Raw genomic sequence first — 15,102 nt, forward strand, 5'->3', positions numbered from 1 at the left:
AAAACACATGTTCCCCAGCCCTGCAACACACATGTTCCCCAGCCCTGCACTTTACCCAACACACATGTTCTCCAGACCTGCACCTCCCCCAACACACATGTTCCCCAGCCCTGCACTTTAACCAACACACATGTTCTCCAACCCTGCACCTCCCCCAACACACATGTTCCCCAGCCCTGCAACACACATGTCCCCAGCCCTGCACTTCCCCCAACTCACATGTAAAACCATCCCTGCACCTCCCCTCCCTCAAATACATATAGTATGTGCTGCCAGTCACCTGTGCTGTATGTCTGGATGATGTGGCTGCTGGCAGGGTCTCCTAGGAATCGGCTCTTGTGCTGGAGGGGGCGGAGCTACCAGACGATCTCTGTGTGAAGAGCAGCAGCAGGAAGCAGAAGAGCAGGGACACAAGCCTCATAACTGCTGCTGCTGGAAGCTGAGACTGCAATCACCCACAGTACCTGCTCCCATTCTGATGTGCAAAATGTGCTGGGGGAAATTGTCAGACTCTCCTACAACTCAGGAAGTCCAGTAAAATACTTAATTTACATGATCAGAGTACTGGGGCTCCCTCTAGTGGCCAGCGCCCTAGGCAGCTGCCTAAAGTTGCCTAGTGGTAGCTCCGGCCCTGGTATTAGTTAGACATTGACAAAAGTTATATATATCCAGGTACAGCAACCTACCATTCCAACCCAGGTTAAAATAAGGGTTAATCCGGGTTGAGTTACCTGGGTCCTTTTCACACTATAGGGAGGAGGCAGTGTCAGCTCCAGTGCAACCTCCTCCCCCCAGGTCGGTTGGGGGAACTTGCATCGCGAATGCCGTGTCGCTCCCCGACAAAGATCTGACCCAGCATTTGCAATGTGAAAGGGGTATATGAGACCGGGGTTGATCATTAGTTATTTATACAGTCAATTGACATAAACATTTGCAAGAAGAATTGCAATATTTAGATTTTTCACATTTTGCAGGTCTGCTTTTGAAGTCACACACTGAAGATAGCTCACACCTCATTACAGTTACAAGGAGAATATTCTCCCGAGTTTTAATTTACTGTTTCACAAGCCAATTTTCTAAACAAAATAGATATTTGCAAAAAGCTATGGCATTCCAAATGCAAAGGGTTAAAAAGCTTACCAGCAAACATAAGTTCTGAAACATCTGGCTTGACATGAAGGCATGTGAACAATGGCATCGGGCACTGGCCATCGCTTATTTTTTCCTGCATGTTACTTAGTTTCTTGTTCATTCTCTGTTAAAGAAAAAATAAGTGTGCATTAAGTTTGGAAATAAAAATTAATTTTGTACCAAAATTTTTTTCTTTGCACCTAGATTACTACAGTGAGCCAGTAGTTTCCATAGCTGTGCTTTCCAACCTTTGTATCCAGTTCCCAAGCACTTAAGCTGACTTTAACAAGCATCAGACTTTTTTTTATCTTTCAATATTTTATTCATTTATGCAGAATTATGTATAATTAACAGATGGCTAGTACAGAGCCTGTGGCATTTTAGTTCTCTTAGGTACAGCAATATGAATAGTTAATGCACTATTCCAAATAATTTATTAAAATCTTCTTAATTCAAGTATAATTTTCATAAGCTGTATCAGAGGGGTGACGGACGGCTCCCCGACAGTCGGGATTCCGACAGTCATTCTTCCGACGTCGGAATCCCGACTGCTCCCTCATGGAGAATAGAGGGAGAATAAAATAGGTGGCGAGCGCAGCTTGCCACCGTGCCCGTAGGGATACCACACCCGTATCAGAGCAATTTAAAGGATTGATAAGTGCACCAGTGGGTACACACTAGACCTGGGGTAGCCAACTCCAGTCCTCGACAGCTACCAACAGTTAATGTTTTCCAAATCTCCTCACAGATTCACAAGTGAAGTAATTAGCTCCACCTGTGGATCTTTTAAAGTGTGTCAGTGAGTAACGAGTGCACCTTTGCAGCAGCTAGGTTGTCTGGAAAATGTGAACTGTTGGTAGCTCTCGAGGACTGGAGTTGGCTACCACTGCACTAAACAATATGCATGATAATATTGTTAACGATATCGTTATCATGCATATCATTAAGGATTGGAATCTCCTTAAACGATTCCCTGTATCCACCAGTCAAGGTTGATCTAAAAATGTTAAAACAACAAAGGAGCACTCCATAGTACTTGAATACAATTTGACAATTTTACTGAGCACAAGATATAAAGTGTGACAGAATATGATCAGGATCACGTACCAAAGTTGCCGGCCAGAATCACTGCTAATATATCAGCATGAGGATACAATCATCACCGGGAAGCAGGAACTGGCCATAGCTCTGTCAGCGCACCGTCTTCTTGTTTGAATGCTAGGCCATGGGCTATGCATTTCATTACCAGGACATCATCAGAGGCCCACCGACTTCTTTAGCTATTTTCAGCATTCTTAGTACTGCATTCAGTTGAGGAGTAACCGTCAAACACCACAGTACAACTTTTGCCAAAATAATGCTTTAAATTGAAACATTGCTGTCTACATAGCCTGCATGTCTTCATTTCTGACTGTGAGTGCCGCACCTCTCTCCTTCCTCCTAAGCATTTACCTCAGTGGGGGCACCCAGCAAAGTTCATTGGCGTTGGAGCAGTGCAGTGGTAGTATATACTCCAAAAGTAGTGCAGTACTAAGAGAGATACAAGCTGAAGAAGTCGATGGACATACATTTTAATGGAGCAGTTATCACCATTAAACAGGTGGATCAAGTCTTATTTCCTTTCTTTCAGTGGCACAGGGAATAGAAGTTAGAGAAGCATCTGACGATGCTGATAAATTAATTATTAAACTGCTATAGAAAAATCTGAGGAAAATGCCAACGTTGCAGTAATCTGTGAAGATGTTTATCTCATGGTTCTACTTATGGCTTTAACCCTGCCCGAACGACAAATACTATTAATCAAGCCAAGCCATGGCAACGTTGAAAGAAAAGTTTAATTCAAGCATCGATTTGGAAAGTGAGGGGCGCACAAATATAATCCTATTCTTACAGGGATTTAGTGGAGGTGACACTACTTCGGCATCATACCGGAAAGGTTAAATCAAGTCTGTCACGTACCCTCCTGAAGCAAAAAATCCAGATTCAAGTGAAAGAACTGTCAAAAACTTTTTTACTACTTTAACCACTTTTGCTTTTTTTTAAGTTACTTTTTGTTTATCGATTATGCTGTAACTTCTTTTTAGACCCAAAACTTCCTCTAACTTTCAAAATTGTTGGAATTATTTTTAGGTGAAAATATATTATGACACATAACCTTTATTGTTGTATTTGACTACATATTTGCTAGGACCAACAGTTTCTGTCATCACTGCCGCTACAGCTCACCTCCGATTCATCAGGAATTTTATGTTATTCATCACTAGACACCTCTAAGTAAGTGTGCCAAGTTTCAAAACTGTTATGGGCCCCACACACAGCACAATTTTCAGGCATTTTCTGAGCGATTTTACTAAATCACTCAGAAAATGCCTGAAAATGCATGTAAATCGCTGTGTGTATAGCCCACACAGCGATTTACATGCGCGCACCCGCCATTCTGAATCTGCACAAGATTCAGAACGGACCTGCCCGTCAATCAAGAGCAGTCGCTCAGAAGCTCCTGCTCATATGTGGCCTCGGACGTGAGCAGGGCCTTCTGAGCGACGCTGGATGCCGCCCTGATGTCCCACAACGCCGCCCCACTTGACACACCGGCCGCCGCCGCCCCCCCCCCCTGCTCGCCGCACGAAGACAGTGACACAGTAAAGACCCGCCGCCCCCCCCCCCTGCTCGCCGCACGAAGACAGTGACACAGTAAAGACCCGCCGCCCCACCGCCTCCCCCTGCTCGCCGCACGGACACGGAGCAAATCTGCTGCCTACCCGCAGCAACTCCCGGTCCCCCTGTCACCTGTCCTCCTCTGGCGCCACCCGCTCACACGTCCCCATGCTGCCGCAGCTCCACTGCCACCAATGATAAGGCACCCCTATTAATTTATATTTTAAATATATATATTTTTGCCTGAGAGCTTGGATTGTGTAGTGGATAAATTCTTAACCAGAGGTTACTCACAACATGAGCTGCTTAAGGCCAAGCAAGATGTATTGCAGATGAATAGGTCGGATTTATTGAAACCCTCCAGTAGAGACAACTCCAATGTGATCCCCCTTGTCAGTGATTTTTCCACGGTCCATCCTATCCTTCAGAGGGCTACGAAGGCCCTTTGGCCCATCGTTAGCACCGATAAGGATCTCCCCACTTTTCGGGACAAACGTCCCATTATTGCGTTTACCAGAGGGAGAAACTTAAAGGACCGTTTGGTGAAATCAGATATCACTGGTTTAGGGAAAAGTATACCCCCAAATGTATATGTTAAACCGGCGGGATGTTATAGCTGCCATAATTGTATCACGTGTAAATTCATGGTAACATGTAAAGAATTCAGTCATCCCCACTGTGACAAAATGTACAACATCAGGTTTGTTCTGACTTGCGATACAACTCACGTGGTATACATGATTAAATGCCCATGTGGCCTTTGCTACGTGGGCCAGACCTCATGTAGATTTAAACAAAGAATGGCGGGTCACAGATCTTCCATTGGCCTTGCATTGAAGGGTCGCGACATTGATCAACCTGTGGCACGGCACTTCAGGGAGGCAGGTCACTCCCTGGAGTCGCTTAGGTACTTTATGATCGATCATGTGCCACTCTCACTGAGGGGTGGTGATCGTGCCAAAGCCCTCTTATTAAAAGAATCCCAGTGGATTGTCCGGCTGGGCACCACTAGTCCTGGAGGACTTAACGAAAAAATAAATTGGAACAGTCTCATCTAATACTGACAGGAGTAGAAAATTGCAGGGTGTCCGTATATAGTACTTGGACGTCTTTTGCATATCACCATTGATGGCAGGGTTGTCTTTTAGGTTTCCTGCCACGGCAGCAGGTCATAGGTCATTATGACATTGCATATCATTTCAGTTAAATGTTCAGATATTGTCCATGTTTAATATTACTGAAGCACTTTGCATTATTCTGTTGTACGTTGTATGTTTGTATGTGAGGTTTGTAATTAATTGAATGAGCTAGGTGCAGGACTGGAGGTACCAACTAGGTGTGGCGGTGAGCCTACTTGGAGGTACTCTTTTTGTTCTGCCGCTCATTATTTCGTCATATGATTCCCAAATGTATGTATTTTTGCTGATGTTATTTTTGCTGTCCCAACAGGCTGTGCTGCCCTCCAACCACCAGGGGCCGCTGCGCCATCGGTTTGTCCAGGGCCTGTAGGACAGGTGGAACGCATTCAGGCCTGGCTGGAACGCACGAGCGTCACTTCCGGCTGAGGCGAATGGTGATCCCGGAAGTGCAGGTCCGCGTACTTCCGTTCGGACGGACAGCGTGACCCGGCGGCGGAGGGAGTGCCTGGAGGGACAGACGGGGGTATTTAGGTGGGTAAGTAATGATGTCCAGTGCTTCTCTCCTGTGTTATCTGTACCCTGAGGACGGGGTGATTCCCGAAAGCGCTTGGTGCGCAATACACAGCTCTTTGTTTTACCCATTGGCTGAGTGATTTTTTTGAGTGCCGCCCACCCCCTGGAATTGTTGTATGCAGTATCGGGAAGGCACCTTTGATTTGCCTTGTTTGGAGAGTGCCGGCATATTGTGGATCCTTGTGTACAGGTGCAGCTCCCCACTCCTTTGGTTGTGGGTCCTACACTAAGTTGCACGGCACCGCCAGTATTTGTGGCTTATTTGGCTAAAGAATATTTATCCATAGAGAAGATTTTCTGTCATCACTTCTATCACATCATGGATTCCCATCCTATTCATGACTCATCATCACAGCAAGATCTGAATACAGGACTTGTGTCGACCCCTATAGGGGAGACCTTTAGTTTCTCACAAGTTCAGATTGAGAATATTTTGGCCCAAGAATCCTCTGACCTACCAAACTCTGCGCCCAACATGGAAGATCTATTCCACCAGCTCTTTAAGTTAAAAAAACGGGAGATAGATTTCAAATTGCATAGCATCTCCCTGGCTAATTACTATAGGGAGCATAAAATCCCTAGGGGGTTTAGGGTTCGGAATACCCCTACAATTGGGCGTACCAACCCAGAGTTTGTTCGTAAATGGATCGCCATTTTAAACAAATGTGCCTTCGATCTGATGATTCTGGTGGTCGAGGAGGCTAACCGAGAGTTAACGGTTACCAGGTCCAAAATCTCAACTTTCCAATCTGTATATAGTGATGAGTTGAGCCATGACAAAAATTCGAAGTGGATACAACAGTTGGAAAACAAGTGCGAAGCTTATCAACGTGACCTAATAAAATTTAAAAACAACAAGAAAATGGCCGTTGAACAGGATTACGAGGACAATCGTGTCTATCGATGGTTATATGGGGGCAACCCCACACAGAGTGACCGTCCCACCAACAGGAACCGTAGACCCTGGCATAAAAAAAGTAATCAGTCTGGCAATGAGGTTTCTAGTAGTGACAGTGACTTTATTGTTTCAGAGACGGATGAGGCTAGTGGGCTAAGTACCGTCCCTTTAGGAGGTCGCAAGGCTGCCAAAGGCGCGCGGCCACCCGTCGAGGGGGTCAAAATAAGAGAGGGCAGGGAAATCAGAAAAGCGGCGTCGGTGGCAGCGACAAAGCTGAAGGTCTGATCTTCAACCTCTCCGATAGAACTCTGTCAACGGACGAGATGAGGGTGTTGAATTTAGGGCTCAGTTTCGTGCCCACTAATCGGCACAATGATTTCAACTGGAAATTGAACCTACATAAATTTTCCAGGAAACTGCGGCTTAAGGAGTATTATCAGCATAACCCTATACAGACACCTGATACTATCTTCACCCCTTTTCTTCGTCAAAATTCAAGATCGAATTTCGACCCCGTGTCTACCAATGGGTCATTAAGGACCTTTTCAAGATTAATGGATGACTCAGTTACAAGATACCTAGCCACACCTCATGCCATTCGTCCAAATCTGACTAGGAGTGAGCTGACAGCCCTGAAGTCCTTGGAGTCTGATGAATCGATTATTATTCGCCCGGCAGATAAAGGCGGGGCGATTGTTATACAACGCATCGAAGACTACCGTATGGAAATCGAGCGTCAGCTGCAGGATAAGGAGGTGTACAGCAGATTACCACGGGATCCCACATCGCTCTATCAAAAGGAGCTATTTGATGTTATTGATAAAGCACATTGTGAGGGAAAAATCCCATCCAAAGTGTTAAAGGCGATCCGGGTACAGCACCCCAAAGTTCCAGTCCTGTATACACTACCTAAATTGCATAAGGACCCTGCTAGACCACCAGGGAGACCAATTGTCTCTGCTAGAGATTCTCTCCTACAACCTACATCACAACTGTTGGACAGCATTCTACAGCCCTTACTCCCTAGTCAACCGACATTTCTTAAGGATACGACCTCCTTCCTGGTTAAATTACAAGAATTGACAGATATCCCAGAAGGAACTTTGCTCTGCAGCATGGATGTGTGTAGTTTATACACTTCAATTCCCCATGAAGGGGGACTTCGGGCCATGAAGGACTTCCTGTCAAAAAATCTGGACAGTGATTTATTTGATCACCAGCTATTTCTCAGACTTTTGGAGCTGACTCTGAGGCGGAATTATTTTCTGTTCGACGGAAATTTCTACGCTCAGCATAGGGGGTGTGCCATGGGATCTTCCGTGGCACCCTCCTATGCTAATATTTTTATGTTTGCCGTTGAATATGATTTATTCCTCTCTGACCCGTCCACTAGGGGACACATGTTGATGTACACTAGGTACATCGATGACGTGTTCCTGCTGTGGACGGGCGGAGAGGAGCGTTTTGTCCAGCTTATGACTCAGGTGAACAATAACAGCCCATTTATAAAATTCACGTACGTTTGTCATCCAGAAAGTTTACATTTTTTGGATGTTCAAATTCAATTAAAGAACGGTAAGATCAGTACACAGGTGTTTAACAAACCTATGGATCGCAACACATTGTTGCGATCAACAAGCTACCACCCACCGGCTCTGAAGAGGGGCCTACCCCTGTCGCAGATGGTTCGAACGGCCAGAATCACCAGTGACAGGGAACGGGTGCCTGAGAGCTTGGATTGTGTAGTGGATAAATTCTTAACCAGAGGTTACTCACAACATGAGCTGCTTAAGGCCAAGCAAGATGTATTGCAGATGAATAGGTCGGATTTATTGAAACCCTCCAGTAGAGACAACTCCAATGTGATCCCCCTTGTCAGTGATTTTTCCACGGTCCATCCTATCCTTCAGAGGGCTACGAAGGCCCTTTGGCCCATCGTTAGCACCGATAAGGATCTCCCCACTTTTCGGGACAAACGTCCCATTATTGCGTTTACCAGAGGGAGAAACTTAAAGGACCGTTTGGTGAAATCAGATATCACTGGTTTAGGGAAAAGTATACCCCCAAATGTATATGTTAAACCGGCGGGATGTTATAGCTGCCATAATTGTATCACGTGTAAATTCATGGTAACATGTAAAGAATTCAGTCATCCCCACTGTGACAAAATGTACAACATCAGGTTTGTTCTGACTTGCGATACAACTCACGTGGTATACATGATTAAATGCCCATGTGGCCTTTGCTACGTGGGCCAGACCTCATGTAGATTTAAACAAAGAATGGCGGGTCACAGATCTTCCATTGGCCTTGCATTGAAGGGTCGCGACATTGATCAACCTGTGGCACGGCACTTCAGGGAGGCAGGTCACTCCCTGGAGTCGCTTAGGTACTTTATGATCGATCATGTGCCACTCTCACTGAGGGGTGGTGATCGTGCCAAAGCCCTCTTATTAAAAGAATCCCAGTGGATTGTCCGGCTGGGCACCACTAGTCCTGGAGGACTTAACGAAAAAATAAATTGGAACAGTCTCATCTAATACTGACAGGAGTAGAAAATTGCAGGGTGTCCGTATATAGTACTTGGACGTCTTTTGCATATCACCATTGATGGCAGGGTTGTCTTTTAGGTTTCCTGCCACGGCAGCAGGTCATAGGTCATTATGACATTGCATATCATTTCAGTTAAATGTTCAGATATTGTCCATGTTTAATATTACTGAAGCACTTTGCATTATTCTGTTGTACGTTGTATGTTTGTATGTGAGGTTTGTAATTAATTGAATGAGCTAGGTGCAGGACTGGAGGTACCAACTAGGTGTGGCGGTGAGCCTACTTGGAGGTACTCTTTTTGTTCTGCCGCTCATTATTTCGTCATATGATTCCCAAATGTATGTATTTTTGCTGATGTTATTTTTGCTGTCCCAACAGGCTGTGCTGCCCTCCAACCACCAGGGGCCGCTGCGCCATCGGTTTGTCCAGGGCCTGTAGGACAGGTGGAACGCATTCAGGCCTGGCTGGAACGCACGAGCGTCACTTCCGGCTGAGGCGAATGGTGATCCCGGAAGTGCAGGTCCGCGTACTTCCGTTCGGACGGACAGCGTGACCCGGCGGCGGAGGGAGTGCCTGGAGGGACAGACGGGGGTATTTAGGTGGGTAAGTAATGATGTCCAGTGCTTCTCTCCTGTGTTATCTGTACTCTGAGGACGGGGTGATTCCCGAAAGCGCTTGGTGCGCAATACACAGCTCTTTGTTTTACCCATTGGCTGAGTGATTTTTTTGAGTGCCGCCCACCCCCTGTAATTGTTATATATATATATATATATATATATTTTTTGCGCAATACACAGCTCTGGAATTGTTATATATATATATATATATTTTTTGCGCAATACACAGCCCACCCCCTGGAATTGTTATATATATATATATATATATTTTTTGCGCAATACACAGCTCTTTGTTTTATCCATTGGCTGAGTGATTTTTTTGAGTGCCGCCCACCCCCTGGAATTGTTATATATATATATATATATATATATTTTTTATATATATATATATATATATATATATATATATATAAAAATAAATAAAACCACTGCCACCAATGACAAGGCTTCCCTTATATATATATATATATATAACCACTGCCACCAATGACAAGGCTTCCCTATTTATTTACTGTAATATATATATATATATATATATATATATATATATATATATATATATAGTGTGTGTATATCTATCTATATATATATATATATATATATATATATATATATAGAGAGATAGATAGATAGACATACATACATAATGGAGATGATCCGGCTCTCCCCGCTCCAAGTGAATGTGCGCTGGGCCACTAGCGCACATTGATTTGCGCCTTTACCACATTTTATAGTAGTTATTTAGCCAGCTGTATTGCATTGTATTTAGGTATCCATGGTGATGGTAGAACAATTATGACACACGCCAGTGACGTCATACAAGAGCACCAGCCGTGTGTGTGTGTGTATATATATATTTATAGTTCTCATATGAGGCATAAAATCATGTACCCAGTCTGGCGGTTAACACAACCGCAGCGATAACAGCATAAATGTGGGTAACTGCACACCGCAGTCCGTGATGGAGTGGTTACACTCTCGTCCAAGGTCGACGCTAGGCCTAGCGTCGATCTTGGACGAGAGTGTAACCACTCCAGCCTGGCGGTTCGATAATGATAGATATATATATATATATACACACATACATACATATATACAAAGAAGGTGACACTCCCCCAGGCTTTAGTTCAACCCCTTATTTAAATTTTGAATACTTTATTTATTCCCCTGAAGGTTCTGTGAGAGATTTGAAATCTCTCATGCTGAATCTGCCATTATGAATATCTGGCACAAATCTGTGTGTGTGTGGCTCATTATCTGCAAAATTCAGTTTTAGGGAAATCTCTTGCGCTGAATCTCCCGTTATGTATCTCTGGCACACATCTCTGTGTATGTAGGGCCCTTTAGAATTATTTTTTGCTCTTCGTTGTCTGGGTTCTAAAAGGATTGGGATTCAGGCCAAGACCCAAAGGCTAGTTGTGGAAACTGGAACATATGCAAAGCGAATAGCTGAGCAATTCAGAACTGTTGTCTTAGCTAATTCCATTTCAGACTGCTGAGTGGGATTCATTAAAAGAGATGAGCAGATGACTCTAGAACAGACAACTGTAACAGTAATGGGCCCCATACATCAGCAATCACAATTTATGGATTTCCAAAAACAGGGATTTTTTTGGCCAGATAAATGGATTTTACAATCTATCTGACTTTGCCCACACATTACAGATTTATTTCAGTGATCGGCAGACTTTTCCATCTAAAGATTGCATCTTCATATCTGGAAATTGCCCAATTGATTGTCATTTCAGCTGTTCATAATGTAAATAGATGAAGAAGACGAATTGGGAATGCCCACACATATAAAAAAGATCTGCAGATAATACCAGATTATAAAACATGTTTAAAAACCTGATTAGGCAATCGATTGGCGATTTTGATTGGGATTGCCAAAAGGGGGAGCCCACACATCTAAAATTAATTGTGGCAATCATCTCCATATCTGAAAATTGTTACAATTAATTGCTGATGTATGGGGCCTTTAAGGCTGTCGGTTGCCTAGAGGCTGTGAATAACTGTGCAGGAGTAGATACTGTAACTGCACACTGCCTGCGATGATTGGAGCTACATATAGCTAGTGCGGTGGAATTGAATGTCAGATGTAATTCAAAGAGATTGTAAGCTCTGGCGATTGAACATACAGTGGTCTGGACCTGTTCAATATACAGTATTATCAATATCACACACACTAGCAAACAGATGAATTAATAAAGTTTGTGCTGGTACCAAAAATGAAATTCTTAATATTCTTTTTTTTTAAATCTTCTAATAAAAAGATTATACATAAAAACCAAGACCAGCTTACTTCACTCACTATACTCTATGGTACCTCGTCACAGTTTTGAACAAAGCAGAAACAAACAAACAAATTATGCCTGTTAATTTAAGCCAGTGATTCTCAAACTCAGTCCCGTTCATGTTTGCCCTGTCACTCTGTGTAGCACCAACTGTCACATTTAAAAAATCCACAGGTAATCTGGAAAATGTGAACTGCATGTGGTCTTGAGAACTACATTGGAGAACCAGCGATTTAAGCCTTTTGAATTTTATATTTATTATAACGTAATGCAGTTAAATATATTTATTTTTAAGTAACTCTTTACTGACATTGTAAACCAAAAATGGAAGGAGAAGTATGGCTTGGGTCTACAAATAGCCACTTAGGCGATGGCGTGCGACTCCTAGCATCCTGCTCTGGGCTGCTAAAGGGCTTCTAGCTTTCTACATGATCGATAATGACCCCCTCTCTCATCAAAAAAGGACAGGCGAGGGAGGACCTCATTAACAAGGGCCAAGCTGCAGCATATCCCCTGCTCCCCCCATCAGTCTGTTCCCGCCAGCATCGACAAGTGTTTATGCACTTGCCGATGCCGGAACCAACGATGCCAGGAATACACATCGGCAGGAATACACATCGGCTAGTGTTTACGCGGCTACAGACTAAGGAGGAGTTTTCAAACAATACATATAGACTCATCCCCTTTCAGACACCTCCAGGGGGACGATGACACATCTGCCATTTTCCAGAACTGCCAGATGGCCAATCCAGTTCTTGCTAGTCCAGTCATATGAACACATTTATTAATTATGGAACTGCTGTATTTAAAATGTATTATATGAGAAATCAAAAATACCTAAAGTTGGCTATGCTGATATTTTTTATATCTGCTAAGTAACGTTGTGAGTGTACAGCTATCCCTTCCAGCTAATATGTTAGGCTTATTTGTCATGGCTGTGCAACAGCAGAATGTACAATCCAAAACACGTTATTTAAGAGACTTCTTGAATTACAGGAAAAGCTGACTTTACTGCAGTACATATACAATAGAACGTAAAAAAAAGTCTTACGTCTTTAATGAGAGTCTCCCCAATGAGCATAGAGAAAACATCAGTGAAAGTAACAGGCTGCCCAGCACTTTTCTTCTTCCACAAAGCTTCAACATAGCGTTTTACTTTCTGTGGTGTCAGCAAAAGGAGAGGGCTGTGACTGACATTGTTCATAACTTCTTGGTTTATATCCTTTGGTCCTTTGCTTGGGAACTCAGGATGAGAGTAAAGTGTAGACATATACCTGCAGATAAATCATGATTGTCAAAGGAGCATCATTATGTCTGAATGCACTATACACACACATTGTATGCAACTTACAGAGAAACTGTGAAATAGAATAAAAGGTCTGTAGCAAAGAGGTGAAGTGAATTGTGGCTAGATCCCTAGCTGTTACTAACAATCCTGACAAATTATAGCAGACTTCCTATGCTGTGACTTATTACAATAAACACTCTTATTGTTATTTGTTATGTAGCCCTGTACGTCCTTATGGACCCTGGATGTAAGAGAATGCTGGTGCTTGTACTTCAATGGCTGACACACTTGCTAAGACTGCTAGTGCAATGTACAAGGATATTACTTATTTAGGATTTACTAAATGGAGTTGTGCTGAACACAGTCCATACTCATCAGTGACGTATACTCTGAAGCTTTGATGCATACTTTTGAAAAGCATTTCAAGGAAATTGTGAGAGGAACTCTTCAGTATAGCATGAAAGAGGAGGTACAGTATAGTGCTGCACCTGAGTATTGTTGCTCAGTAAGATCTACTTAAAATAAAATAACATGGATAACATTCAGGGCTTGTTCGTGTGTTCTACTCACATGTGGTTACATATAAGTGACCAAGAAACAGCTTATTTAAAAATGGATATACAGCAAAGAAGGGAATTGGCACTGATGTTCCTATTTGAATGTACTGTACATACTGTACCTCTGGTTTCTCTATTTCCAAGTACATAACAGCTAAATAATGTGGGTACGGTGCAACCATGGAGTATGACCTGTGACATGAAGCTTCCACAACCTCACCTTTGTAGCAGAGTGTGGCTGTTCCCATCCCAATTTTAAGCCTCCTAAACAACTGTTTCTGTTTCATGTAATGACAATGTTTCACCTTACATATGAAACTGATGATGATTATCACCGGTTTGGTATGATTGGTTATGTATACACCTGACTATAATCCTACAAAATCCCTTTGTGCAAGTGGAGCACTGAACCTATCAGTATTGATGTTGTTTTGAAGGCAAAGGGTGGTTACACTAATAATGTATTGATTTAAATTAATAATCTTCTGTTCATTCACTCTGCATTTTGTTAATTGATACCAATGAGCTATTAGCACTATTTTTAAAAGCTTTCTTTGCAGCATTTTTTTTCTTCCCCTGCTTAAAACTTTTGCACAGCGTGATTTGTCTGCTCAACATGTACAAAGATGGTTGCATACTAGTACAAGCAAAATATTTCCATTTACACACATAACATAACACAACATTACCATGTAGATCCAGACAAACCAGCAATATATGTGGCGCAGTCTAGAAGTCCTGATTCAAACAAAGCCTTCATCACACCAGAAAAACCAACCATGGCACGAAATCCTCCTCCAGAGCCAAGAACTGCAATTACAGGAACCTGGAAGACAATACATGAATATATATAACTGTATAACAATACTTCAGCAATAATTTTCTTTAGAATGTTTCCAATTATGCAGTTCAAATCACAAAGCATTTTGGGCTTTTAACCCATTGAATGCCAAGTTAATTTGTCAAAATGGGTGTAGAAATTGCCAAGCAAACATTTTTGTTCATCATAATGACCTGTTTTTTTTTGTTTGTTTTTTTGCGTGTGTACATGCATGGCTTTGCTATATCATAGAATAAAGCAAAGTAACTATGAAAAAGAGAAATTATTGCTCATTCTCCAAAGATATAATAAAATGAAGAGATTTGCTGGTACCCCACAGAAAATATAATCATTGGATTATAATGACTAATACCATGTTCAGACAGAAATGGCTGAAAATCCCAGCTTTTACCTGGCATTTGAATGCATCATTTTGCTGGTGCAAGCCTTACCCCACTTCACACAGTAAAGCAAATTACTGGGTTAACAATTTCTACCCTGTAATATGATGAATGACACGGGTATTTCTTCAGTGTGAAAGGGTCAACCCAGGACCTCGACACTGGTAAATTCC

At 42.7% G+C, this 15,102-nt stretch overlaps 1 protein-coding gene across 3 annotated transcripts in view; it reads right to left on the bottom strand.

Annotated features, from left to right (window-relative positions):
* Window positions 1-15,102, bottom strand: part of PLA2G4A (phospholipase A2 group IVA) — a 234,620-nt gene that overhangs the window by 136,775 nt on the left and 82,743 nt on the right. For all 3 annotated transcript variants that reach the window (XM_083156746.1, XM_083156745.1, XM_083156747.1), the window contains 3 exons: window positions 14,398-14,534; window positions 12,915-13,137; window positions 1,141-1,255 (listed from right to left, as the gene is read on the bottom strand). In XM_083156746.1, the coding sequence (XP_083012872.1) occupies window positions 1,141-1,255; window positions 12,915-13,137; window positions 14,398-14,534 (475 nt within the window). The remainder of the gene's footprint in view (window positions 1-1,140; window positions 1,256-12,914; window positions 13,138-14,397; window positions 14,535-15,102) is intronic.

Source organism: Crinia signifera, chromosome 8 (genome assembly GCF_055691185.1).
Source record: "Crinia signifera chromosome 8, ASM5569118v1, whole genome shotgun sequence".
NCBI lineage: Eukaryota > Metazoa > Chordata > Amphibia > Anura > Myobatrachidae > Crinia > Crinia signifera.